A 23,580-nucleotide genomic window follows, 5' to 3' on the forward strand; every position below is an offset into this window, starting at 1 on the left:
AAGAATGCTATATTTTGTAAACCTTATACAAATTAAATGCTTCTTTAGGATTTGAGAAATCTAAACTTTTGTGATATATGCCCACAGCCCTAATACCTTACTCTTAGACCACATGTCTATACACATATATCTGTATACATTTAGCTTGACATAAGAGACCATGACCTAATTGTACAATCCACAATGTATAACCGTATAAGTTTTAATTTAGATATATTAATTTCACATAGCTAATAAATAAAGAATGGCCATCATAATAATAGATATGTCTATTTCAAAAATAGGGTAACACCTTTGAAATATCAGCTGTCATCATAGCAATAATGTAGATAGAGAAGATAAAAAAAAAAGAATTTAATATTTTTATATTGAAAAAGGATGAAATTCCTCTATATAGAATAAATGAATAGTGGAATGCATAAAAAAAAAAAAAAAAAAAGGAAAGGCCCTTGTATCTAGTATGTTTCTCTCTTGAATAGCAAAATGTTATTATATAATAGATAATAGTAGGATGTTTAAAGCAATATACATCTTTTCTTATTATGATGTTTAATACAACAATATCTATAGATTTCAAAATAATTTGATATCTACTCATTTATAAGCTCTCATATATAAATATATATATGCCTGTATGTATTTCGGCTTGTATATTATAATAAAATACAAACATGTATAAAACACACAATAGAATTAGGATACACAGATCGATTGTGATATGTTCGTCATTCAGGCACAACTATATGTTAGTTTGTCTTACTATAAATTTTTTATATGTACATAGTATATGTCTAAAGAAGGAAACAGTCATGTTTGTGTATATTAAGGTCATCAATCTACTCATTCGATATCTATTTTATTGTAACAATATAATAGATATTACTACTGAGTGTTTTATAACACATCATTATATATTGACTAATACAGTATTTACATCTTGACTTCAGGTATTCTTAGTTCTTTTCTAGACAAACCAACAACAACAATAACAAAAAAAAAGCGAAAAAATTCAAAGGCTCTTTACCATGTATCTCTCAGGTAATTGTTTTCGTATTTCAACGGGTGAAAAGCAGACTTGATTAGTAGTATTTAATAAGTGTGCCACCGAAAACAGCTTGAATTCTGCTGAGCATGAACTTTGGACTCATGATAGAGTTGCTGTTTTAAACTTTCGACACATTGTGTCTGTATTAAGGTCTACAGACTCTTTCAAGACCAGTATATTTTGTGAAAACCTTCTCCTCTACCATTGCCCCCCCACTCCTATCAAATAAAAAGGAGACTGTAGTCACCAACAGTAATACACGAAAAATAAAATAAAGCCATCTAGTTGACGTAAAGGCAAGCTGATGCATTGACGGTAAGACTAAGAAATAAGTTGATTATAATTTTATTGGCTATTAATGTATTATCTATGTTTATCAATCTCTCACATTATTATCTCAATATAAGTATAGTAAATAAATAAATATACGTATGATATGTATGTATTGGTTATTCATGTTCCTGTATGAAAGAGTTCTTTTTTTTTTTCAATGTATCTCAATAATTTTTGGATAAAACGTAAACTATGACAACTTTTTCTACTTCAACATTTTCTCAACAAATATAAAAGGCCACATATGGCATGAAACAGCTTCTCTATTCCTTCGAGGATTATTTGCTGGTTTGCAGTATGTAGTATACTCTTTAATCTTGATTATCTTTACCATCGTAGAATTCGTCTTAAAATCATGCCCTCTCCTTATACTGACTTGATCAAATGTTTATACAGTCCTCTGTTCTTCTTCCCTTTTGATTACCAAAAGATTTTTTTTTAGTTTCTTTGTTAGCTTTTTTTTTTTTTTTTTTTTTTTTCTTTGATCTCTCTCAAGTAATACAATATTATTTGATTATGGTGCTTAAAAATTTTATTCAACACTAATATTTATTTCCGATAAAAATATCACTTCGATTCTGTTCCGACTCGGACATGAAATAAACCAAAGAAAATTAGATAATGTAATTTCGTATTGCAGGCGCAGCGTAAAAAAATACAAAAAAAAAAAAAAAAACAACAAAATTATTAACGAAAAGCAGAAATAATAATATTCCTCCTTTTTGAATATAATCCATCATGGGTGCGTAATAATCAAACATGTCAATTAATGGATTTAGCGTATAGATAAAATGGATATGGATAAAGAGAATGGGATGGATGGTATATAGATTGGGCAATTTCGAAATTCAAAAGTTTCGGCTGTCAAAAAAAAAAGACATTATAGGAATGGCGCACAAGAAGCATATATAATTCATTCAAATGTGTATATGAAAGCATTCAATTAAATTGATGGACTCGAATATTCAGTAACGTTCTTTATTTGTACTGTACATACAGCTCCAGGAGAGTTATAAATATATATATATCGACTTGGAATTTACATTAACAAAGGAGCAAAAATAAAAAACAACATTCATTTTATCTATTTCCATATTATTTTTTTTCAGAAAAAAAAAGCTGCTAAATTCATTAATTGACATGATATTTTTTATGGAATTAAGTTATTAATCTATTATTATATCTTAGGTAAGGGACAACCTAGAGGTTTGAACGCAGCTCGTAAGCTCCGTATTCATCGTCGTGATCAACGTTGGGCTGATAAACAATACAAGAAGAGAGCCCTCGGTACCGCTTTCCGTTCTTCTCCCTTCGGTGGTTCTTCTCACGCTAAGGGTATTGTTCTTGAAAAGATTGGTGTTGAAGCTAAGCAACCTAACTCTGCTATTCGTAAGTGTGTTCGTGTTCAACTCATTAAGAATGGTAAGAAGGTCACTGCTTTCGTTCCCAACGATGGTTGTTTGAACTATGTTGATGAAAACGATGAAGTTTTGATTGCTGGTTTCGGTCGTAAGGGTCGTGCTATTGGTGATATTCCTGGTGTCCGTTTCAAGGTCGTCAAGGTCGCTGGTGTTTCCCTTCTTGCTTTGTACAAGGAAAAGAAGGAAAAGCCCAGATCTTAAATACTATTTTTTTTTATATGCAGATTATATAAATAAATGCACAAACTTGTCAAAAATTATTCATTTTTGGTTGCTTTTTTTTTTTTTTTTTTTTTTTTTTGTTAAATTATCTTATTTATATATTTAGGTGTTAATAAATAATAGTCCTAAAAAATGCTTGAAAGTATTCAAAATAAAATCTTCTCCTGGATCTCCTCCTAGAAGACGGCAACTGTTTGTCAAGTCGTTTATCTCGCCAAAAAAAATATTAAAAGTGACTCGTTAAGTCAATGTATTTTTTTTTTTTTTGAAATTCAACAATGTATTTAAATCAATAAAAACTTATGGAATGACGGATTGTACATAATGATGTAGTTTCCCTTTAGTTTTTCAATAAAATTCATAAAAATTAAGCAGAATATGAATGCGTTTGATAAAGTGCACAGTTGTTGTACTCTTGGTTACAGACGTGGATATTATCCTGAGCATTATTATCATTAATACCAACGTACTCTATGATTAGTTTCTCTCTATTAAACTCATCTGCAAGCACGCTCTTTACTTTTGTTCACTTTTTTTCTTGCATGGCCCCCTATCTTTTCTTTGTGGTGACTTCTTTATTGCTACATGAATGACAATAAGTGCGTGTATAGCATCAGTGTTTGTCTGTAATGGGACTTTAGTTTTTGGTATCTTTACTATGGCGGGTGTTTCAATATCGGATCTGGCCTATTTACGCCTCAAATTAGTATAAAATCTAGTTTCGTCAATAAAGACACTGTTTTTTTTTATGAAATCTAAATCAGACTCTTTCCATTCCATGAACCATTCGTGTTTTGTCTGTAAATAATAGCTGACAGAGCTTCTGGTTTAGGGGTCCAAATGTAGGCTTTTTGATTGGCACTAGTATGTTGTTTCTCAAAGCGATGGATAAGTTGCGTTTTAGAAATAGAGACCTCCATAAAATGTTTAGATAAGTTATTAATAACATCTTCAGTGTAAAGCTGAGAATCCTCGTCAAGTAGATTTTGAATGTATTCCTCGTGTTCAAATGTGAAAGAGCTTTTACAGCCAGCATTCTTTTCTAAAAGTTTATATAATATATATATATATGTATATACATATATTCTTTTTTAGAAATGCTCCCACCATCGTCGAGCAGTACGAGGCTTGATATCAAGCTCCTTTGCAAATCAGATTGTCCTTCCTCTTAACTCAGCATTTTTCTAGCGTTCGATTCATAAATATCTCTCTTGTCTTATCGTTATAATCAGTGTAATAAGTAGTACGCTTTGATTTTTAGTTTGGGTAACGGCCTTTTTGGCTTTTTATTATCGCTTTTCTTCCCGTTTTTTTTTCTTCAATAGACTTGTGAGTGTCTAAATAGGAGCTTTGAGAGATAATAATTTCCAGTACAATGTTGAGATTTGTGATCTGCGCTAGAACATCCTCCATAGGGTCGAAAAAAATTCTTTCCTGTTCGTTATAGATATTTTCCTACTCATCTTTGTAAAAGAAAAATATATATTCGTTTTTGCGAAGCTTTGAAACAAAAGCGAAGAAAGAAAAGTCGACCAGTTTTAAAATCTTTAAAAGTTTATACTGTTTTTTTTTTATAGCCAATTTGATTTAATCTATTGTGACATTTCCCCCCTCCCCCTTCAATCAAAAAGACAAATTTTATTGGCATGAATAAACAAAGTAGATTTTATTTAAGGACAATTATTTTCAGCTTAGTGCCATTCACTTTGGGCAGAGTAGAATTTATTTTTCAGTAAAAGGACATTTAATTTTTTGCAATGTGACCGTTCTCGCTGTATATAATTTTAGAAAAACTATTGTGATGAACAACGTACGTTTAGCATTAAGATTACACAAATTCTGTCTGATGAATTGATCATATGATTTCTTCAACACACACCTAGAGTCTCCTTTTTTTTTTTTTTTTTTTTTTTTTTTTTTTTTTTTTTTTTTTAATAGTCTGCTTCAATGCAATGAAAATAAAATAATCTGTATTATTATTTGATTACAAAACAATAAAAATCTATCCATGGTTTCTATTATTTTTTATGTTTCATATATAAATAACTCGGAGATATGATTTATTTCATACATCTAAAATAATTTAAAAGAAAAAGACATGTATCTATACAATCTTCTTTATGCAGTATAGAAATCATATAGTTGTATTCTTATACATATACATATTCATATATGTAATAGAAATTTATGTCTATATTATGAAACAACAAAGGAGGAAAAAAAAAAAGAAGAATGAATTATGTAATCCATTACTGAGTCTTTTCGACAGGTGTAGCACCAAATTGACTTGTATATGCGTTAGTATGACGTTCAATACTAGGTTGAGCATTCAAAAGGAAAGGACGTAAGAAACGTTCATAAACAAATTGAGCACCCTAATAGTAATTATTATAATAAATAAGCATATTCTCTCTCTCTCTCTCTTTATATATATATAGTTATAACTTGATGAACTTACTCTAAATTGAGGCAAGATAAGCCAAAGAATGAAAATAGTCTTAAAAGTATAATAGAAGGGGAACCAATAAAGCAAAATATCAGAAAAGTATTCAATTATTTGAACAAAACCAAGCACTGTCCAATAAGTCAACCATTGAGTATCATCCGTAGTTGAAGGAGATTCGATAGCCTTGAATGAAGCATAAGCTATTATAGAATTAAAAAAAAATTAGACGCGTTTTATTTTTATTTTTTATTATATATCTATATATATTACAAGGATAAACCCAAGCAAGAGCATTTGTTAATAGTTGAGCGGCAAGATTAAAGAAAATCATCAAAACACAAACAAAGGCAGTACCAAGGACAACATAGGCCTTGGGCAAACCAGTACGACGTTCAATTTCATTAGCACACTCGTGTTTACTAAGCTCTCTATCCAAGGAAGTTAAATAATAGTTGGCTTTATTCTTTACCAAGTCAAGCATGTTCATAGCGGCTGCTTGAGCTTGAGCTGCTTGAGATGTACTATTATCGACAGGTGTAGACATTTATTATTAATAATAATAATAAAGAAAAGGAAAAAGAGAGAAAAGGATAGAAAAAAAAAAAAAAAAAGAAAAGAAACTCAACAAAAATAAAAAAAAAGGGCGACTACGAGAGTTCTCCTGTCTCACATTAATAACAATATCAACTTTTTAAAGAGCCGAAAGTATGTGGTGTGTCATAAGCTGTTATTTATTTTAATTATTAAAATATTCTATCAACTGGAGTTGATAAACCATATTCACCATTTTCAATTTTTCTTAATAATTCAGCTTCTTTTTGAGCTTCCCTCTCTGCTTCAGCATTATTCAATTCATCTAAATAACTTGCTAATACATATGTTTTTTCTTTTTTTGCATATTATCAATTTTAACGAAAGATGGATGTGACATAATATCTTTTATCGTTGGACGTTCTTTAGCTTCAGTTGTTAATAACCATTCAATCATTTCACTCATTTCCAAGGATACTTTTGACAAAGCTTTCTTTTGCTTGGAGAAGTCACCAATTCTTAATAATTCCCATGTTTCATCTGCATCAGGTAATATAATACCGGTTGATAATTCAAGTAAAATAAGTCCAAGACTATGTATATATATTATATAAGTCCCATCTAATAGAATCAAAAAATAGATATATGTATATACATATGTGTATATGTATTTTTTTTTTTTTTTTTTTTTTTTTACCTAAAGATATCAGCTGGTTTGTCAAAGTTTTCTCGAAGTAAATCGGGCGCCATATATCTTCTATCTCCTTCTCCTTTTACCCATTTCATATTCTGAAATATGTATTTATTAGTTTTCTCCTCTTTTTTTTTTTTTTTTTCCAATAAACCCGTATTACTTACTGCAGGGATTTGCACTGAAATACCAAAGTCCGTGATTTTTATGCAGCCATCTTTAGCAATTAATATGTTTGACGGTTTTAAATCCAAATGAGCAATGTTGGCTTGATGAATATCTTGTACACCAAGTACAATTTCATAAAATATTTTCCATACTATATTTTCATCTATTTGACGTTTTTTGAATTTAATGTATTTCTCAAGGCTACACACATAGAATAGAAACTGTTATTTTTTTTTTCTTACATAATAATAGACTACACATCACATTAAATATCATCATTACCTTGCACCAGGACAGAATTCAAGTTGAATAAATAAAAATCCTCTTTCTTCCCATGCATTCATTAACTCAATACAATGTTCACTTCCTTTCACTTTTCTCAGGTTTTCTACTTCAATTAATTGCTGCCATCGATCATCCCAATTTGTAAATATGGACTTTGATTTCTTGACTGCACATAATTCATTTGTAACAGGACAACGCGCTTTCCAAACTTCAGAGAATTCACCTATATCTATTTTACCCAAGATAGGAAATTTAGCATCAAAATAATGTGTAAACATGGCACCTTCAGGAATAGGTTGACGTCTTTCTTTCTCGTCATCGGGTATCGTTCGATCTTCAGGACCATAATTTTCGAAATATTCTGTCGTTAAAAAGTGAGGCCAATCAGTAATCCACGGTGGACCTCTTTGATGTTGTCGACGAAGTATTTTCATTTTATAAGAGGAAGATAAAACATATTCATCAGGTTCATCTTCTGGATTATGACTTGAAAAGAATGCATCCACTTCGTCATTATAGGTATGTCGTGTAAGAGGTAATGTTGTCTTTTCTTCATAATTATCTGTTTCTCCTTCTTCTTCTTCTTCTTCTTCTTCTTTAATAACAGACTTTTGTTGATCTTTACTTATTCTTTCAAAGTCATCTTCGAAAATAGACGCAAATATGGAATTTCTTCTTGGTATATTATTCTCTTTTGGATTTATTGGCGTGTTATTACTATTTAATAAAAGTTCATTATATAGAGAACGTTGAAATAAACTGCTTCCTCTTTCTTTTCGCATTTCATCATCGTCTTCAACATCAAAGGCCTCTACATAATCGTATTCATCCTCATCCTCATCATCCTCATCATCTATTCTATGCTCAACACCAAATAAATCATGAAATACTCCACTAGACCCTCCTTCTTGTGGATTATTATTATTGTTACTTCTTAAATGATCTGATGGAGAATGGTTGTAACCATAGTTGCGATCTAACCAACTAGAATGTCTATCTACCATAGGTGCGTTCATTCTAGATGGAGTCCAATTAGATGACATGGTATCTCTTACAGGCGATTGAGCGCCTATATAACTATATTTGGCTTCTTCTTCTGGAGATTGTACAGGAGTATCAAAGAGGGTATCCATACGACTCTTTTTTAACAATGTCGTAGTGTCATTTAAAGAAGGGGACAATTCACGTTTTTTTTGAACATCGTCGTTAATTTCAGAAACAGATGTTGACATTATATAAGCATGCAACTTAATTTGTTGTTAATGTTATTTGGTATATATGTGTGTATGCGTGTGTGTGTGTGTGTGCGTATGTATGTATGTAAGAGAGAGAGAAAAAAAAAAGAGAAAGAGAGAAAGAGAGAGAAAACAGATAATTCATGTACGTGTGAAAATAAAAAATAAATAAAATATATCAGATCTTTGATTGGCTAATTTTTAACAAAATGAAACTCCCTTATTATAAATAAAGAGAGTTCTCAGAACAAGTATTACATGTCATATTATTTTAATAAAAGGTTATATGCAACCTATATGCACGTGCATTATTAATATATGAGCTTGTTCTCCTTTTTCTCTCTCTCTCCCTAATCCGTGTTAGTGACTTGTTTGTCAAATCAATCAACAAACATATCTCTTAGTCATGACAACCTTTTTATTTCCAACAGACCAATGAAAAGGTTCAACATAAACAAAAGTGACTTAGAATCCAGTCTAATAAAGTTAGTAGTTTATATCATCATTAGACTGACACACAATTAATAGAAATTTAATATTTGTAGATATTCTTAATAAATGCTGTTTCATACCCTTTTTTTTTTTCTTTCAAAACAAAAAAGAGAGAAGGGGGAGCTTTGATGTTTAATTAGTGTTAATAGACTATAGCATGTTGATAGTGAATGTATTTAAATGAACATCGTCAAGATTTGAATTTAATGAATGACTTCAAATGTATGAAATTTCCCTTTTCATATAATGATCTCTTTTATATAGACTGTAGATAAGGATATTTTTTCTTTTTTAATCACTAAAACATTCTTTCGCTTGATTCACTCATATTAAATGATTCAAGTATGAAAACTATTCAAGTGTCTTTAGCCTCCCTCCCCTTTAAATCTAAGGCGAAAAACAAAAAAAAAGACTCTATTTATTTTTATTATATTACATCATTTATTTACTTTGTTTTAGCTCTCTTATTCTTCTTATTCTTTTTCTTTTCAATTTCTTTTCTTTTTCTCTTTCGTTCTCTTTGTTCTTCTTCTTCAAGTTGCTTTGTAACCTTATTAATATGCTTTATGAGATCCTTCTTTTTAACATCCTTATTCTTTTCGAATAATTTCTTTTCACGTGCTTTCTTCTTATCTGGACGATATCTAGAATAGATGCAAAATTATTATAAATATGTCAAGTATAAATAAAATAATAGTAGACACTACTTACGGCGCAAGTTGTTTTATACCAACATATTTGTTTAATACAGCATCATCTGCTAATAAGATTTCTTCAGCTGTTAAACCATAATCTTCTGGTTCAGTCTTTGTATATTTAAATCTAGTAAATACATCACCACCAATCACATCTTCATAGTTAAGTGAATAATATTCATCCATTAGCTTTTGGAATTTCTCCTTTTTTTCTTGAATCTCATTTGATGGTACTGGAGTAGCTTCTCCTTCTTGATTTTCATGGTCTGGAAGATAATCTGCATCCATGATATCATCATTCCATACAGGTTTTACAAGAGCATCCGCTTCTCCTTGTTCATAGTAGTCATCGTTAAAGACACTGTTCATTTGTGCATCAAACATAGCAGGGTCAAAGTCAGCATCTAAATCAATGCCCTCTAAACCAGAAGCATTGATGCCTGTAATATCACGAAGTTCCTTGAGTTTTTCATGGATTTCTTTCATCTTCTTGTTCTTTTGTTGTTTTAATTCTTCCATCTTTTGTGCCTTTAAAGCTTCTTTATGTGCCTTTTGTTTTGCTCTTCTTCTTGCTCTTTTACTTTCTTTACGACGTACAGTACCTTCTATTTCACGAGCATATGTTTGAATAGTTGAAGAACCTTCTTCTTCAAATCGAAAATTATATTTGCTTTCAAATCTATCTACGTCATCCAAATATTCTTCATCCTTATCTTTATCAATATCCTCCAAATAGTCTGCATCTGTCTTGTTTCCAGCTTTATCTACCCAGCCACGATTTAAGACATAGTTTATTAAAAAGGCATCATCTGGATCAATATTAGGGTTATCTTTGTAATTACTCCATTCTTCAAAGGTCTTTTTAGAGACTTCATCATCCTTCATATGTTCTAATAAGAATTTATGATATTCATTTTCTTCCTCTTCTTTTTCTTTATCCGTTTTAATCTTCTTGGTTAAGAATCCATCATCGTCATCATCATCTTCATCATCTTCTTCTTCTTCAGCAGCTGCTTTGAAAGCATTCTTTAATTCTTCTTGTTCTTGTTCATGTGTCTTTACTGTCTTCTTAAGCTCTTCTGATTCATCTATAAAACCACCATGTTTAAGTAGCATATCACGTTCATAATCTTTAAGGGTAACAGGGCGTTCCTTTTTTTCGCTGCTGACTGTCTTTTCAAAGGTAGCATCATCAAAAAAATTGACATCTTTTTCATATACACGAGGATCCTTATTTCTGATTGCAGCAATGGTACGGAAAATTTGAGAATCAACAGCGGGGGTCAACAGTTGAGCGTCATCATCTTCTTCTTCATCGGAATCTTCTGAACTTGATTCTTCAACTTCAGCGTCATTACTCTCTGTTTCTTTTTCAGCAATTTCGGCTTGAATCTCTATATATAACAAGAAATTAGATCATGATCTACAACTAAACACTTGCATTTTTTTTTTTCATTTGTTTATTTACCTTCAATTGCTTTTTGCACTGTTGAATTTGTATTTTTATTTTTTTTTTAAAAAAAAAATATTAGAATTTGGATCCAACAATTAAAACCAAATCTCAACTTACATAATTCAGGTCTTTTATAGTCTTCAGAAGGATCACTCCTTTCAATAATATTTAAAGGAATGTTTTCTTGTTCTTCCTTTTTTTCCTTTTTTTCCTTTTTTTCCTTTTTCTCCTTTTTCTCTTTATATTTGCCCATTTTCTTTTTGATCTAGATTCGAATAAAAAAAAAAATTATAAAAAAAAATATTTTCTTTCCAAAAAAAAAAGAGAGAAAAAAAAATTACTGGATTATTCTATTAGCCAATAAAATAAAGTATTTTTTTTTCTTTGAACTAATAAGGAGAATAACGGGTCTATTTTATTACAGTCAAAGAAACTAGGTTGGGCCAATGAGAAAAAAATGGGTCGTTTCAAAATTGGATTGGGACACCAATGCAAAAATGGGGCATCAACATGAAAGTGGGATATATTGAGACACGCTTAGTTTTTTGGGCGAATGTATATATATAAACAAGAAGCTGTAATCTTGTTCCATTTAACAAGAAAGGCCACTAATAGACTATCAGACTACTAAGATGATCATCCAAATTAGGATATGATTCACCTAACTTAAATGATCCCAGAACGAACAATCATCCCAGATTCGAATTACTTAAGGCAATAAGGAGCATTTCTGTGAGTTTGATAGAGTGAGTGAACTATCGTTTTTGAAATAATAAAGCCAAGTAAAGTGATTAGGATACGTAGAATGTAGGGTTTTTATTATTTGTAAGAAAGAAAGACCTAGAACCACCAAGTCTTGGTTACAATCATTATTTATGCTCTGTAATATTGGGTTCCATATGTAGTACAGGTACCAATATTATGATAATAGCAGATCAGAAAACCGACAATTACAAATGATTACATTCATACAAGTAACAAGTAACGATAAATGTATGTAAAAGGAAATCATGTTGGATCAATAAAGTTCTTCAGTCAGTTTATATTGAATAAACACTCACACAAGCATCTAGATTAACCCACTGTTTTGTTTTTTTATATATGTATATCTTTTTTATCTACCGATTCTACAGAATGAAAACTTAAATGACATCCCCTTTCTCCTATTTTAGTCATTTATGCTGATACCCATCAATTATTGGTCAAGGCTGTACCAAAACTGACTCACAAAAAACTATACAACTTTGCTGCTTTATTTGTTGGTCAAGAAAAGAATGCCGATGCCGAGATCACTGAAGCTTTCTTACAATTTAGTAATGAAATAGAAGAAGATTTTAATAGGCAACAACAGTTCCCCAACATTCAGTATAGCACACTAATCTCAATAGTCATGCGTAGCTTTGAGATGCTTATAGAGAATCATGTTGGAGCCAACTTCAAGCCAAAAACGTTGCGCTATCTCTTTACGAGGCCTTCTGACACAATTGAATTTCCAGACCTCCCTTTCCGAACTGGTGTCAAACGCGACCTAGCTGAACGGGTATATAATGCTATTTGTACCAATCAAAAAGTAATTTACCCTGCTAATCTGGAAGTTGCCGACACTCACAAAACCTCAATCAACAACAATCTTATTGATGAATGCCGCCAAAGATTACATGGCTTGAACCTGACTGAAGCATGTAGAGCAAATTGAAAAGTATAGCTCGATTGATAAACATAAAAGATTTCACTTACTTGTTATCTATGAAGAATGATACTCATTTTTGTGAAATACTATCCAGTTGTAAAAAAATAAAAATATCAGATACCCAATCATGTGTTCAATTAGTCTCCTAAATCGAATAAAATAATATTAAAAGAAGGAAGAGCATTCTTCTCCCGTAGAATTTACTTTGATCTGTAATCAACCTTAAAACCAAGATTCATGATCACAGTTGGAATTGTCCACTAGTTTCTTTCATAAAAAAAAACACACACACACTTTTAAATTGTGAATCAATTATTAAAACACACTCTCCTCCTCCCCTCTTTCTTTAAGGAATCAGATGGTATTTATTGGCTAAAAGAAAATTCATTTATTGAGCATGATCAAAGATGCAAATATTAAAAAAAAAAGGATCGTTTATTGACATTGAGAGCACTGTATATATCTAAAGTGACTTTCCCTCCTTTGAAGATATATGCATATCAAGTTGCTTTTCATGGAATAAAAATAGTCTACTGGTTTATCACTTTCTCAAACTATTACCACAAAGTCTCAATTTTAATCCCAGACTACTTACAAAAATTTTCAAATTGTCTCATTCATCTAGTAAGACAATGTTATCTTTTACCAAATAAAATTATTATTATTATTTTTATTATTTTTATTATTATTATATTCCTTTTTTTTTTTTTTTTTTTTATTAGTTTGTTTGCTTAACCCTTATATAAGCATTACCCTTTCTTCCTTTCCCCTCCCCTTTTTTTTAAAAAAAAAAATACATATATATATAAATATATATATACACACATATATATATATTTTATAAAAATAGATGGGCAATACTATAGCAACGCCCAGTAGCCATGGCAATTATCAGTCAAGTAGACGACCATCTCAAAAACCATCATCTACAAGGAGTTTACGTAAAATGACTTCATCATCTACCTTATCTAGTATAAAATTATATAAACAAAACAATAAGTCTGAAACCTCTCTATCCTCTAAAATGTCGACAAAGTCTTCGAATCGTCATCCATCTACTTTTGGTGAGAAAATATTGGACATTAGTAAACCAACTAAATTTGAACATGGCATTCATGTAGAATATAATAGAGATAGTGGGAAATACATGGTAAGCTAGTAACCATGGATAAGATCTTCATTTTTGTAATATATATATACATATATGTGTATACATATATATATTATATACATATAAATATATATATTTATATATGCATATAGGGATTACCCGATGTATGGCAATCAAATTTACCAAGCGATGATATATTAGATACACATTACGTTACTCCTCATCTTGTACCCTCACCAGTTAAGCCAGAATGTAAAAGTATTCCCCTCCCTTTAAAGCAATGTTTAAGAAATGAACAAGGAATGTCTCCTTATTTTTGTTTTGTTTTTGTAATTCATTTTTTTTCTTTTTGTATCTATGTAAAAAAAAAAAAAGAAAAGAAAAAAAAAGAAAATATGAATAGAAAAAAAAAAGTGAATATTATATTTCTATGTTCTTAAAATAAGAGACATTTCTTGTTCATTATATGTATACATATATTTATAAAGACAACTTAAAACTCATTAATGATCTTTAATAGGTGATTCAGATGCATCACAGAAAACGCCTACATTAATTGGAAAACCATACAATGTACAACACAACATTCATGTCCAAGTGGGTAAATATGGTTTCAAAGGTTTACCACTTGAATGGCAAAAGATTTTATTAGCTTCAGGTGTGCCTGAAGAAGTCGTTCAGAATAACCGGAAAACAGTTGAGAATTTGATGCATCATATTCGAATGCCAGATTCACTTCAGTCAGATAATAAACAGCAGCTGTCATCTTCTACAACTTCATCTTCTTCTAATCATACCATAGTAGAAGAAGAAGAAGAAGGAGAAGAAGAAGACAGAGACAGAGAGTTTAAAGAAAAGAAGGAAATGACGTTACCAATAGGTTATGCACCTCCTTCAAGAGCAAGATCATCTAAATTATTACATTTATCTTTATTTAAATCCTCTATTGATATACCACCCCTTCCTGAAATAGACGATTCTTCACTTTTTATGAATTCCGTTAGTCATACAAGCTCTGATTCACATTTAGCATTAAATTCGAATTTTATTGGTAAGCAGTAGTGAAGTATAGTAAATAAATGATAAGTAGAGATAAGGAGTGAAGATTTGATATCTTCATTGCTTAACTCCCGCACTTACACTCACACTCACATTCACATATTAGATGACTTATTGGATGCAGCAGACCCTAATACATTATATACCGACTTTATATTGATAGCAGAAGGTGAATCAGGACCCATGTATGCCGCTAAACATACCAGTACAAAACGCATTGTTGCCATCAAAAAGATTCCCCACAAGGCAGAAGAGAAACTAAGCAAGATAAGAAACGAGTTGACAACGATGAAGATGAGTCGACATCCGAATGTGGTTGAGTTTATTGCCTGTTATACCACCCCAGAAGAAATTTGGGTTGTGATGGAATGCATGGATGTTTCTTTGGCTGATATTATTTCGATTGAACCATTACAACCTCGTATGCGTGAGGATCAAATTGCACGTGTGGCAAGAGATATCTTGAGAGCTCTCTGTCGAATTCATCGACTCAATCGTATACACCGAGATATTCGAAGTGATAACATCTTGTTAAATTTACGGGGCGAAATTAAGCTAGGTAAATACATACATACATACATAAAAAAAAATCTTTCATCCTCCTTTTCTTACTCTTACTATCTCATAGCTGATTTTGGACATTGTGCTCAGCTTTCAAAATCTCAACCTGAACGTAATTCAATTGTGGGTACACCTTATTGGATGGCACCAGAAGTGATTAAAGGATTAAACTATAATGCAAAAATCGATATTTGGAGTTTAGGAGTGGTTTTAATAGAGATGGCAGAAGGCAATCCACCTTATGTAGAATACCCGCCTTTAAGAGTAAAATAGATATATATATATAAAGAGAGAGAGAGAATGCATTATTATGTTCATTTTACTTACTTTTTTTGTATCTATTTTATATAGGCTTTATTTTTAATTGTATCAAATGGTTTACCTCCATTAAAAGAACCAGATAGATGGTCAGAACCATTTAAAGATTTTTTGAAATTATGTACGATAGAGAATCCAGAAGAAAGGCCAGATGCAGAAACGTTATTAAAGCATCATTTTCTACGTTCTGTGGGTACAGCAGAAGATATAATTGAACTAATTGAAGAAACACGTAGATTAGAAATGTTACAACAAGAAGAAGAAGAAGAAGATGTGATAGAGGAAGAAGAGAGTACAGAAAAAGGATGTTCATAACCACTATTTTATTAATGAATGGAATGATGATAATATCCATATATGTATAAATAGATATGTATATGAATATTTATATATATATAAACGTATACATGTATATATATTTATTATATGTATATGTACATGTATAATTTTTTTTTCTCTTTTCTTTCTTGTAATATATATATTTTAATTTGAAGTAATCATGTCTCTGCCACGAAGACTAGCAGTAGATAAGCATTGATTAACAACTTCTAATAAATGATTATTTTCCAATGCAGCAGCGACTCTCTCCTTGTCATTTAATTGTTTATTCACTGCTCCTTCTGATTGATGAGTTCCTTTACGTACTCGAATATCGACCTAAAATATGTATATTAATAATCATTATCAACGTTTCCTGCTTTTTTTTTTTTTTTTTTTTTTTTTTTGTTTGTTTGTTTGTTTGTTTAAACCTTAAATCGGTCTGGTAAGCTGCGCAATAAACGAACTCGAATGCAAAGCCCAATCAAGGTAGCCATAGAACAATGAGGAATGGTAGGTGTGAATTCAATCAAGATCTTGTTATTTTCATTATCAACGACCACATGTTCATATTGAGTGACATTAAGTTGTTCAAGTGTCAAGGGATGTTCAGGATCGGAAATGGAACGAATGAGATCAAAGATTTCTTGTTCATCAATGGGATCCTCTACATTATCGTCATATTCTGTGTCTGTCTCTTTACGGATAAATGACTTTGTATTATAAACTGTAGGATTAGCGTTAATGAGATTTTGTGACATTATGATAAAGGAAAGAAGGAAGAAAAAAAAAAAGTTGAAAAAAGAAAAAAATAGATTTGTCATGTATAAAAAGAGTGTAAACCAATAAAATTTTGTCAAGTTTTTCCTTTTTTTTTTTTTTTTTTTTTCTTTTACATTGATTTTAATATAAAATAAAAAAGGGTAAATATATTATAATATGCAATAAAAAATAATAACATAAAGCAGATAACAAAAAAAGAAAGAAAAAAAAAGTACAACAGATATATATGTATATATATAAATATAGAATATACATGTATAGAATGTATATATAAACAAAACTTATTGAGCATAGATTTGATTTAATCTCCAATTAACATTGGGCTTCCTATCTTCATCAGTATCCAATAAGGTTCTTGTTACTGAATTAAATAACTCTTCTGCAGTCGAATCAAGTAAACAGTCAGTCTTTGCAGTAAGAAAATTGTTAAAATGATGATCGGAAGATGGATATATTTGACCATAAGAAAATAAATTCGTATTATTATAACCAATATTAGCAGTAGTAGTAGTAGTGGTGGTAGTGGTAGTATGAGTAGGAGTGATAAGGGTCGACGTATTAGGAATAGAGGATGACTGTTGCATCATGGGTGGATACATGATAGTATTATAAAGCATACTAGGTGTAGTGGTAGGAGTGGGTCGAACGATGATATTCGCTTTCTCATTTTGAGATCTACCCCAGGATAAACGTATACGTGAATTACCGATTTGATATCCATTCATTTGTTGAATAGCCAATTCTGCTGAGGCTCGGCTAACATACTGTACAAATCCACATCCTTTTCCAGGTGGAATCTTTACATAGACAATCTCTCCAAAATGATGAAAGTATTGACGTAATTCATCTTCTCGAATAGGGGCCGATAATCCTCCAACAAAGACGGTTGTATTTGTATCAGGAGGTTGTAATAAAGGGGAAGTCAAGGGTGATTTATTAGGTGAGGTTAAAGATGGGGTAGGTGACATGGTACAAGTTTTATTACGATTTTTAGGTGTTGCAACTGATACACGAATAGGACGAGAACCGATAAAAAATCCTTGCATTTCAATCAAGGCTCTTTGTTGATCTAACTGATCCGAGAAACGAACAAATCCATAACCACGCGTCATACCTGTTCTCGAATCTGTCATAATCTTGGCTGATTTACAAGAACGATAACGAGACTGGAATACAGTCTTTACAAATAGTGGAAAAAAAAGAAGGTAAGTTTATAAGTATATTTATACATATATCATCTCTGTATTTCTTTCTTACCAAAAGGTCAATTTCTGTGATTTCAGAACTCAAGTCACCAACAAATACAGAATATTCAGGTTGTCTATCCTCTCTAAAAACAATAAATTTTTTTTAAAAAAAAAATCTACGGTATAGCTCTGTAAATAGATATTATATGTACCTTCTATCAATTAAGCCACCGCCAGAAGCCCAATTAAGCTTAAAAGGTTTAAGTGAATTAGGCATTAATACACCGTTATAAGTATTCATTGCATGTCTTGCGGCTGCTGCAGTACCAAAATCAACAAAAGCATACCCTGCACTTATACTAAGATAAAATGTTTAAATACTAAATTCTATACGCTCCCCCTCTTTTTTTTTTTACCCAGTATTTTTGTCTCTAATGACTTTGACCATGACTTTTTCATTGAGATTGAACCACAACTGTTGAATATAAGCTTCGTCTTGCCATTGTTCCAACTCACCCATCCTATTTGAATAATTAACAACATTTTTAGTAATTATTCCTTGAAAAAAAAACATGAATAAATCCAAAATTTTACCAAAGAGTTGTCTTTTGTTGTTCATTAATAGGGACCAGTTGAGATGTCAACTCAAATGGATAAGACATGAAATGACTAATTTTTTACTGGTATAGAAGGTAAAAGAACAAATTTTCAAAAAAAAAAAAAAAAAAAAAAAAAAAAAAAAAAAAAAAAAAAAATAAAAAATAAAAAATAAAAATATAAAAAATTTTACAGCCAGTGTCAACAACAACAACAACAATAAAAAAAAAAAAAAAAAAAAAAAAAAAAAAAAAAAAAAGATAAATTTTTTACAAAAATCAATGGGAAAAAAAAAGGATCAATACATGTGAAAAGAAGTTTGTTATGTAATCAAACATAGAATAATAGTTTATTATTTATACAAGCATAAATAGTATAATACACTTTTTTTTAATTTCCTTTTTGGTTTTTAATTCTTTTTGTTTTTTATACCAAACCAGCATTCTTCATGGCTTCTAATAAAGTAACGCCTAACTTAGCAGGTGATGGGGTAACATGAACACCAGCACGTTCTAAAGCAGCAATCTTATCACTAGCACCACCCTTACCACCAGAAATAATAGCACCAGCATGACCTGAATTAGATAATTTCATTTCCCCCCCCCGACAACAACAATCAATATTCACATATAAATCTATTTTACTCTTATAATGCATATACACTTACCCATTCTACGACCAGGAGGAGCTGTTAAACCAGCAATAAAGGAAACAACAGGCTTAGGTGTTTCTTTAGACAAGTTGTATTGTTTCAAAAACTCAGCTGCTTCTTCTTCAGCAGTGCCACCAATTTCACCAATCATAATAATACCTATATATACACACACACAGGGAGAAAAAAAAAACGTGTTTACTTTCAAAGCACACAACCCAAAAATAAAAAAATAAAAACCCATAAATCATCCTATTGTTTACCTTCGGTTTCTTTATCTTCTAAAAAGACCTTGAGACAATCAATGAAATTGGTTCCATTCAAAGGATCACCTCCAATACCTACACAAAGTGTTTGGCCAAGACCTACATCGGTTGTTTGTTGAACAGCTTCATATGTCAAAGTACCTGAACGAGAGACGATACCGATTTTACCACGTTTTAAGATAGTGCCAGGCATAATACCAATTTTACATTGCTCAGCAGAAATCATACCAGGACAATTGGGACCGACAAGACGAGTTTTGGATTGAGTCATCAAAGCTTGTTTTACGCGCATCATATCATGTTGAGGGATACCTTCTGTGATAGCAACCACTAAAGGAACTTCAGCTTCAACTGCTTCTAAAATGGCAGCTGCTGCACCAGGTGGTGGTACATAAATGACAGAGGCATCTGCTTTCGTGGCGTCGACTGCTTCACGAACAGAACCAAAGACAGGTAAACCTAAATGAGTTTGTCCTGCTTTCTTGGGTGATACACCACCTACCATTTTGGTTCCATATTCAATGGCTTGTTGGGAATGAAAAGTAGCCTTTTTTTTTTGTTTATTTATTTATTTATTTATTTAATGAATATATAATACGTAATCTTATTCGTTATAATGACTTACTTGTTTACCAGTAAAACCCTGACAGATTACTTTTGTATTTTTGTTGATTATTAAGTTTTTGTAAGTAGAGTCATATCCACTACTATTAGCATATGTACGACGAGCAACTAATTTCAAAATTAAATTAACCCCACATTATTTTGCTGCTGCCCTTTTTTTTTTTCTTTCTTTAAAAAAAAAAGGGTTTCTCCATTATTAACTTACTGTTTATAGTTGAACGTAATACAGAAGTAGTTTTTGTAGCCGAGAACATGATGAAAGAAGCTTGATGTATTATAAATGATAAAAGAAAAGAAGAAGAAGAAGAAGAAATGAAAAAATAAAATAAAAACTAATATATTTAAATCAGGGGGAAAAAATGGACTCTGTGGAGAACCTTAAAAGGTGACGTTGTTTTAAAGCCGGGAAAATTCGGGCTTATTTTGAAAAAAAAAAATAAAAAAATAAAATAAAATAAAATAAAAAATAATATTCATATAAAAGTGGTTGTTTACCTGACAAAAGGTCAATAATAGTAAGAAAAGAGGATTATACACCATTATAAATATTTATTTATTTATTTTGCATAAAAGAAAAATTACTTTAAATGTTAAATTTGAACCTATTTTTTTTTTAACAAAATATTACAATGAGTTTGTTAAGTATTTTTTTTTTCTCGAATTCGTTCTCCTTAAATTTTATAAGTCGCAAAGTTAAAATACTAATTCGCTCATGAACCATTGGAGACGTCATAGAAAGAAGAAGATTGGTAAAAAAGAATTAGATCAAAGCAATACAAATAAAAAATGGTGTTCTTATCATCAAAAAGAAAGTAATAATGCCACACCCAATTCTATATCCTGAGGCAGAAAAAGGCTTATCACTGAAAAGAAAGAAGCAAAGTTCAATACGCAACAAGGACAATGAATTGATGGTAAAAGTGAACAAGCAGAAAGAAACAATATAAACCAATCCTATGTCAAAGTCAGGCCCCTCTTCTTCATCTAAAAAAAAAAAAAGAAAATAAAAAAAAAAAGAAAATAAAAAAAAAAAAAGAAAATAAAAAAAAAAAAAAGAAAAAGAAAAGATGTCTGAAAAGCAAGTTGTGACAAGAAAAACCCGAAAGCAAAAAAAAAGCCAATACTCGATTCCAGTTTGTAGCTTTCTGTAGCATGGCAGGTCATACGATATTAAGCAGTCGAGACCGTGTACGGCTGATCCGGGGGAGAGGAGGAGAAAAGACGCTTTTGTAGCTTATCATGGTTGATGATGAAAATCAAAAAGCTTTCAACAAAAGAATATTTATCACGCTTCTAGTTCTATCAATAGAATGAGAAAAGAAGATGAATTAAAGTTATTGAAACAAATATGTCTTGGCTTATTATTTTTAAATAATTACTTGGAATGTTTCGTAGTCAATGTAGTAAATACCTTGAGGAAAGTACAAAAGCGAATTATTTTTATTGATAAAAAGAAAAAAAAAAGTAACTTATATTTCATAAGGTAAATATTTTTTTTCCTTTCTCTTTTTATAAGATGATTTACATGTATGTATGTGTGTATGCGTGTGTGTGTGTGTGTGTGTGTATATAAACACACTTAAAATAATATTCCTCCCTCCCCTTTTTTTCTTCTTTTTCTTTTTAAATTTTTATTTATATGGTTTCTTCAGTAAAATGAGATTGTAATGAAGAAGGACCTCCCTTTTTTCTATTATTTGAATCATCTACAGTCATGATATCTGATTCAACTATAGTTGAACCACTACTTGAACTAGATCTTCTTCTTCTTAAATGCCTTGCAAGTTGTGTAGTTGAGCCAGTAGTTGTTGAATTAGATGGGTAACAACAACTCGATGTTGTAGTGTTCATAAACATTTCATTAGAAGGTATTGGATCTGGTTGTTCAGTAGTATCATCTGATAAATGTAGATGTGATAATTCATTACCAGGGTTACTAGTATTGCGTAAATCAGGAGATGCTGATCGACGAAGATTATTAGGAGTAGTGGTAGTGGTAGCAGTGTTTGTCATTGTATTTGTAGAGGTCGAAATATTACTTTCATTATCCGAATGGTCTAAATCAGGTGTAGAGAGTCTTAAGCGTTTAATATCATTCACATCATTACTAGAAGTACGACGATGATGTCTTCGATTATTACTTGTAGAAGATGAATCATCTAATATATCCATAGTATCCTCATTTTCTTTATCATTTATTCTAGTAATAGTAGTAGTAGTAGTAGTAGTAGTAGATGACGATGACGATGATGATGACGATGATGTACTTGCTATACAGTGATTTGAATTCATTTTCTTCTTTCTCAAAATTTTAGCACCTAATGTCTCTCTTTCTCTTCTCGCGGCTTCTTGAAGCATAACACATTTCACTTTATAATCAATATTAGCTGGACTTTGTAAATACATGAAAAATTCAGATAATTTAGAAAAATCCCAATCTTTTGTGAATGCCCTTAAAAATCTTTCTCTTTGAATACTATCCGCTGTTGTATAAGGAGCAGAAGACAACACCATTGTGATAAGTGTAGTTGTATACTGAATAGCCCAACTATGAGTTAAATGACATAAAAGATGGGCTCGCCGTAGATCACCTAAAATATATGTCATTAAGATATACATCTATTTTTGATATAGTATTCAAAGAGTTACCTGCTTCATCGCACCAATCTATGGTCACATGTCTTACCAAAGTACTGATACTCTCTAGTCTCCAATCACTAATAAGCCATTTAAGGGCATTTATGATACGTACTAGAGGATATTCATTGGCAATACGATGTAAATACATGGCTGTTACTAATACATTTTCTTCTGATTTTAACCATGAATAAAATGAAGCATCATATAATTGATCCATACATTTTATATTTCGATAAACATCTTTCCAATTACTATCGTCTTCAGAAGAATCTTTGGATATAATCGATTTATTACATGGTGAAATGTTGACTGAATTAATTGTTGTTGTTGTTGTCAGATTATTATTTATAGCATCTAATATATGAATATTTAATATTTGTATAAAAAAAATAGGATTATTATTAAATATCAATTGTTAATTTACTATCATTATTATTGGTATTATTGGTATTATCATTATTATTAGTATTGCTTGGCTGCCTTAGAGATTTCAAACCAGCCCATTCAGCAACAGTAATACCATGAAGAGGAGTACGAGATGGTAAATGAAAATCTAATTCTTGAGAAGGAGGAGAAGTAGGTATATAATGTAAGAATGGAGTTGTTAATAAAGGTATATCATTTGCTGATGTATTGTAGTTATTAGAAGACATTTATAAATTATTCTTTAAAGAAAAAAAAATAAATAATAAATAAAATAAATGTATAAAAATAAAATAAAATAAAATAAATAAATAAATAAATAAATAATAATATT

General features: G+C 30.7%; 13 protein-coding genes across 13 annotated transcripts; 3 read left to right on the forward strand and 10 right to left on the reverse strand.

Moving 5' to 3' along the window:
* The first annotated feature begins 2,099 nt into the window (after positions 1 to 2,099).
* BX663DRAFT_518514 (40S ribosomal protein S23) lies at positions 2,100 to 3,059 on the forward strand. Its single transcript, XM_051528878.1, has 2 exons — positions 2,100 to 2,120; positions 2,567 to 3,059. The coding sequence occupies exons 1-2, from the start codon at positions 2,117 to 2,119 to the stop codon at positions 2,998 to 3,000; spliced, it is 438 nt and encodes a 145-aa protein (XP_051380067.1). The 5' UTR covers positions 2,100 to 2,116; the 3' UTR covers positions 3,001 to 3,059.
* Positions 3,060 to 3,776: 717 nt separating this feature from the next.
* On the reverse strand, positions 3,777 to 4,076 carry BX663DRAFT_440023 (uncharacterized protein; the record flags this gene model as incomplete). Its single annotated transcript, XM_051523371.1, has 1 exon — positions 3,777 to 4,076. A coding segment is annotated over one exon (300 nt), but the record flags the coding sequence as incomplete, so codon positions are not given.
* Positions 4,077 to 4,278: 202 nt separating this feature from the next.
* On the reverse strand, positions 4,279 to 4,476 carry BX663DRAFT_439884 (uncharacterized protein; the record flags this gene model as incomplete). The annotated part of the gene is made up of 1 exon (XM_051523360.1): positions 4,279 to 4,476. A coding segment is annotated over one exon (198 nt), but the record flags the coding sequence as incomplete, so codon positions are not given.
* A 556-nt stretch (positions 4,477 to 5,032) lies between these two features.
* Positions 5,033 to 6,071, reverse strand: BX663DRAFT_518518 (TB2/DP1, HVA22 family-domain-containing protein). Its single transcript, XM_051528879.1, has 3 exons — positions 5,738 to 6,071; positions 5,480 to 5,667; positions 5,033 to 5,396 (listed from the first exon to the last, which is right to left on the reverse strand). The coding sequence occupies exons 1-3, from the start codon at positions 6,009 to 6,011 to the stop codon at positions 5,271 to 5,273; spliced, it is 588 nt and encodes a 195-aa protein (XP_051380070.1). The 5' UTR covers positions 6,012 to 6,071; the 3' UTR covers positions 5,033 to 5,270.
* Positions 6,072 to 6,335: 264 nt separating this feature from the next.
* BX663DRAFT_439847 (kinase-like domain-containing protein) lies at positions 6,336 to 6,784 on the reverse strand (the record flags this gene model as incomplete). The annotated part of the gene is made up of 2 exons (XM_051523358.1): positions 6,336 to 6,591; positions 6,696 to 6,784. The coding sequence occupies 2 exons, from the start codon at positions 6,782 to 6,784 to the stop codon at positions 6,336 to 6,338; spliced, it is 345 nt and encodes a 114-aa protein (XP_051380071.1).
* Positions 6,785 to 6,874: 90 nt separating this feature from the next.
* Positions 6,875 to 7,405, reverse strand: BX663DRAFT_406869 (kinase-like domain-containing protein; the record flags this gene model as incomplete). Its single annotated transcript, XM_051522261.1, has 2 exons — positions 6,875 to 7,058; positions 7,140 to 7,405. Coding segments are annotated over 2 exons (450 nt in total), but the record flags the coding sequence as incomplete, so codon positions are not given.
* A 2,171-nt stretch (positions 7,406 to 9,576) lies between these two features.
* On the reverse strand, positions 9,577 to 11,270 carry BX663DRAFT_532475 (KRI1-like family-domain-containing protein; the record flags this gene model as incomplete). Its single annotated transcript, XM_051530460.1, has 3 exons — positions 9,577 to 10,958; positions 11,033 to 11,050; positions 11,135 to 11,270. 3 exons carry the CDS (start codon positions 11,268 to 11,270, stop codon positions 9,577 to 9,579), a joined length of 1,536 nt encoding a protein of 511 aa, XP_051380073.1.
* A 703-nt stretch (positions 11,271 to 11,973) lies between these two features.
* On the forward strand, positions 11,974 to 12,713 carry BX663DRAFT_488583 (uncharacterized protein; the record flags this gene model as incomplete). The annotated part of the gene is made up of 2 exons (XM_051524828.1): positions 11,974 to 12,010; positions 12,190 to 12,713. 2 exons carry the CDS (start codon positions 11,974 to 11,976, stop codon positions 12,711 to 12,713), a joined length of 561 nt encoding a protein of 186 aa, XP_051380074.1.
* An 844-nt stretch (positions 12,714 to 13,557) lies between these two features.
* On the forward strand, positions 13,558 to 16,071 carry BX663DRAFT_439994 (kinase-like domain-containing protein; the record flags this gene model as incomplete). The annotated part of the gene is made up of 7 exons (XM_051523370.1): positions 13,558 to 13,857; positions 13,971 to 14,136; positions 14,339 to 14,579; positions 14,661 to 14,821; positions 15,002 to 15,436; positions 15,506 to 15,702; positions 15,790 to 16,071. 7 exons carry the CDS (start codon positions 13,558 to 13,560, stop codon positions 16,069 to 16,071), a joined length of 1,782 nt encoding a protein of 593 aa, XP_051380075.1.
* Positions 16,072 to 16,239: 168 nt separating this feature from the next.
* On the reverse strand, positions 16,240 to 16,835 carry BX663DRAFT_439909 (uncharacterized protein; the record flags this gene model as incomplete). Its single annotated transcript, XM_051523364.1, has 2 exons — positions 16,240 to 16,413; positions 16,506 to 16,835. 2 exons carry the CDS (start codon positions 16,833 to 16,835, stop codon positions 16,240 to 16,242), a joined length of 504 nt encoding a protein of 167 aa, XP_051380076.1.
* Positions 16,836 to 17,138: 303 nt separating this feature from the next.
* On the reverse strand, positions 17,139 to 18,706 carry BX663DRAFT_554276 (uncharacterized protein; the record flags this gene model as incomplete). The annotated part of the gene is made up of 5 exons (XM_051531509.1): positions 17,139 to 18,035; positions 18,115 to 18,187; positions 18,257 to 18,403; positions 18,461 to 18,565; positions 18,639 to 18,706. 5 exons carry the CDS (start codon positions 18,704 to 18,706, stop codon positions 17,139 to 17,141), a joined length of 1,290 nt encoding a protein of 429 aa, XP_051380077.1.
* Positions 18,707 to 18,959: 253 nt separating this feature from the next.
* BX663DRAFT_518532 (succinyl-CoA ligase subunit alpha) lies at positions 18,960 to 20,537 on the reverse strand. The gene is made up of 5 exons (XM_051528880.1): positions 20,389 to 20,537; positions 20,185 to 20,291; positions 19,557 to 20,106; positions 19,309 to 19,452; positions 18,960 to 19,216 (listed from the first exon to the last, which is right to left on the reverse strand). Exons 1-5 carry the CDS (start codon positions 20,435 to 20,437, stop codon positions 19,068 to 19,070), a joined length of 999 nt encoding a protein of 332 aa, XP_051380078.1. The 5' UTR covers positions 20,438 to 20,537; the 3' UTR covers positions 18,960 to 19,067.
* A 1,281-nt stretch (positions 20,538 to 21,818) lies between these two features.
* Positions 21,819 to 23,476, reverse strand: BX663DRAFT_439976 (uncharacterized protein; the record flags this gene model as incomplete). The annotated part of the gene is made up of 4 exons (XM_051523368.1): positions 21,819 to 22,323; positions 22,441 to 22,774; positions 22,878 to 23,132; positions 23,248 to 23,476. 4 exons carry the CDS (start codon positions 23,474 to 23,476, stop codon positions 21,819 to 21,821), a joined length of 1,323 nt encoding a protein of 440 aa, XP_051380079.1.
* Between the last annotated feature and the right edge of the window lie 104 nt (positions 23,477 to 23,580).

The sequence above is a fragment of the Cokeromyces recurvatus genome, assembly GCF_025118155.1.
Source record: "Cokeromyces recurvatus strain NRRL 2243 chromosome Unknown BX663scaffold_25, whole genome shotgun sequence".
NCBI classification, from domain to species: Eukaryota; Fungi; Mucoromycota; class Mucoromycetes; order Mucorales; family Mucoraceae; genus Cokeromyces; species Cokeromyces recurvatus.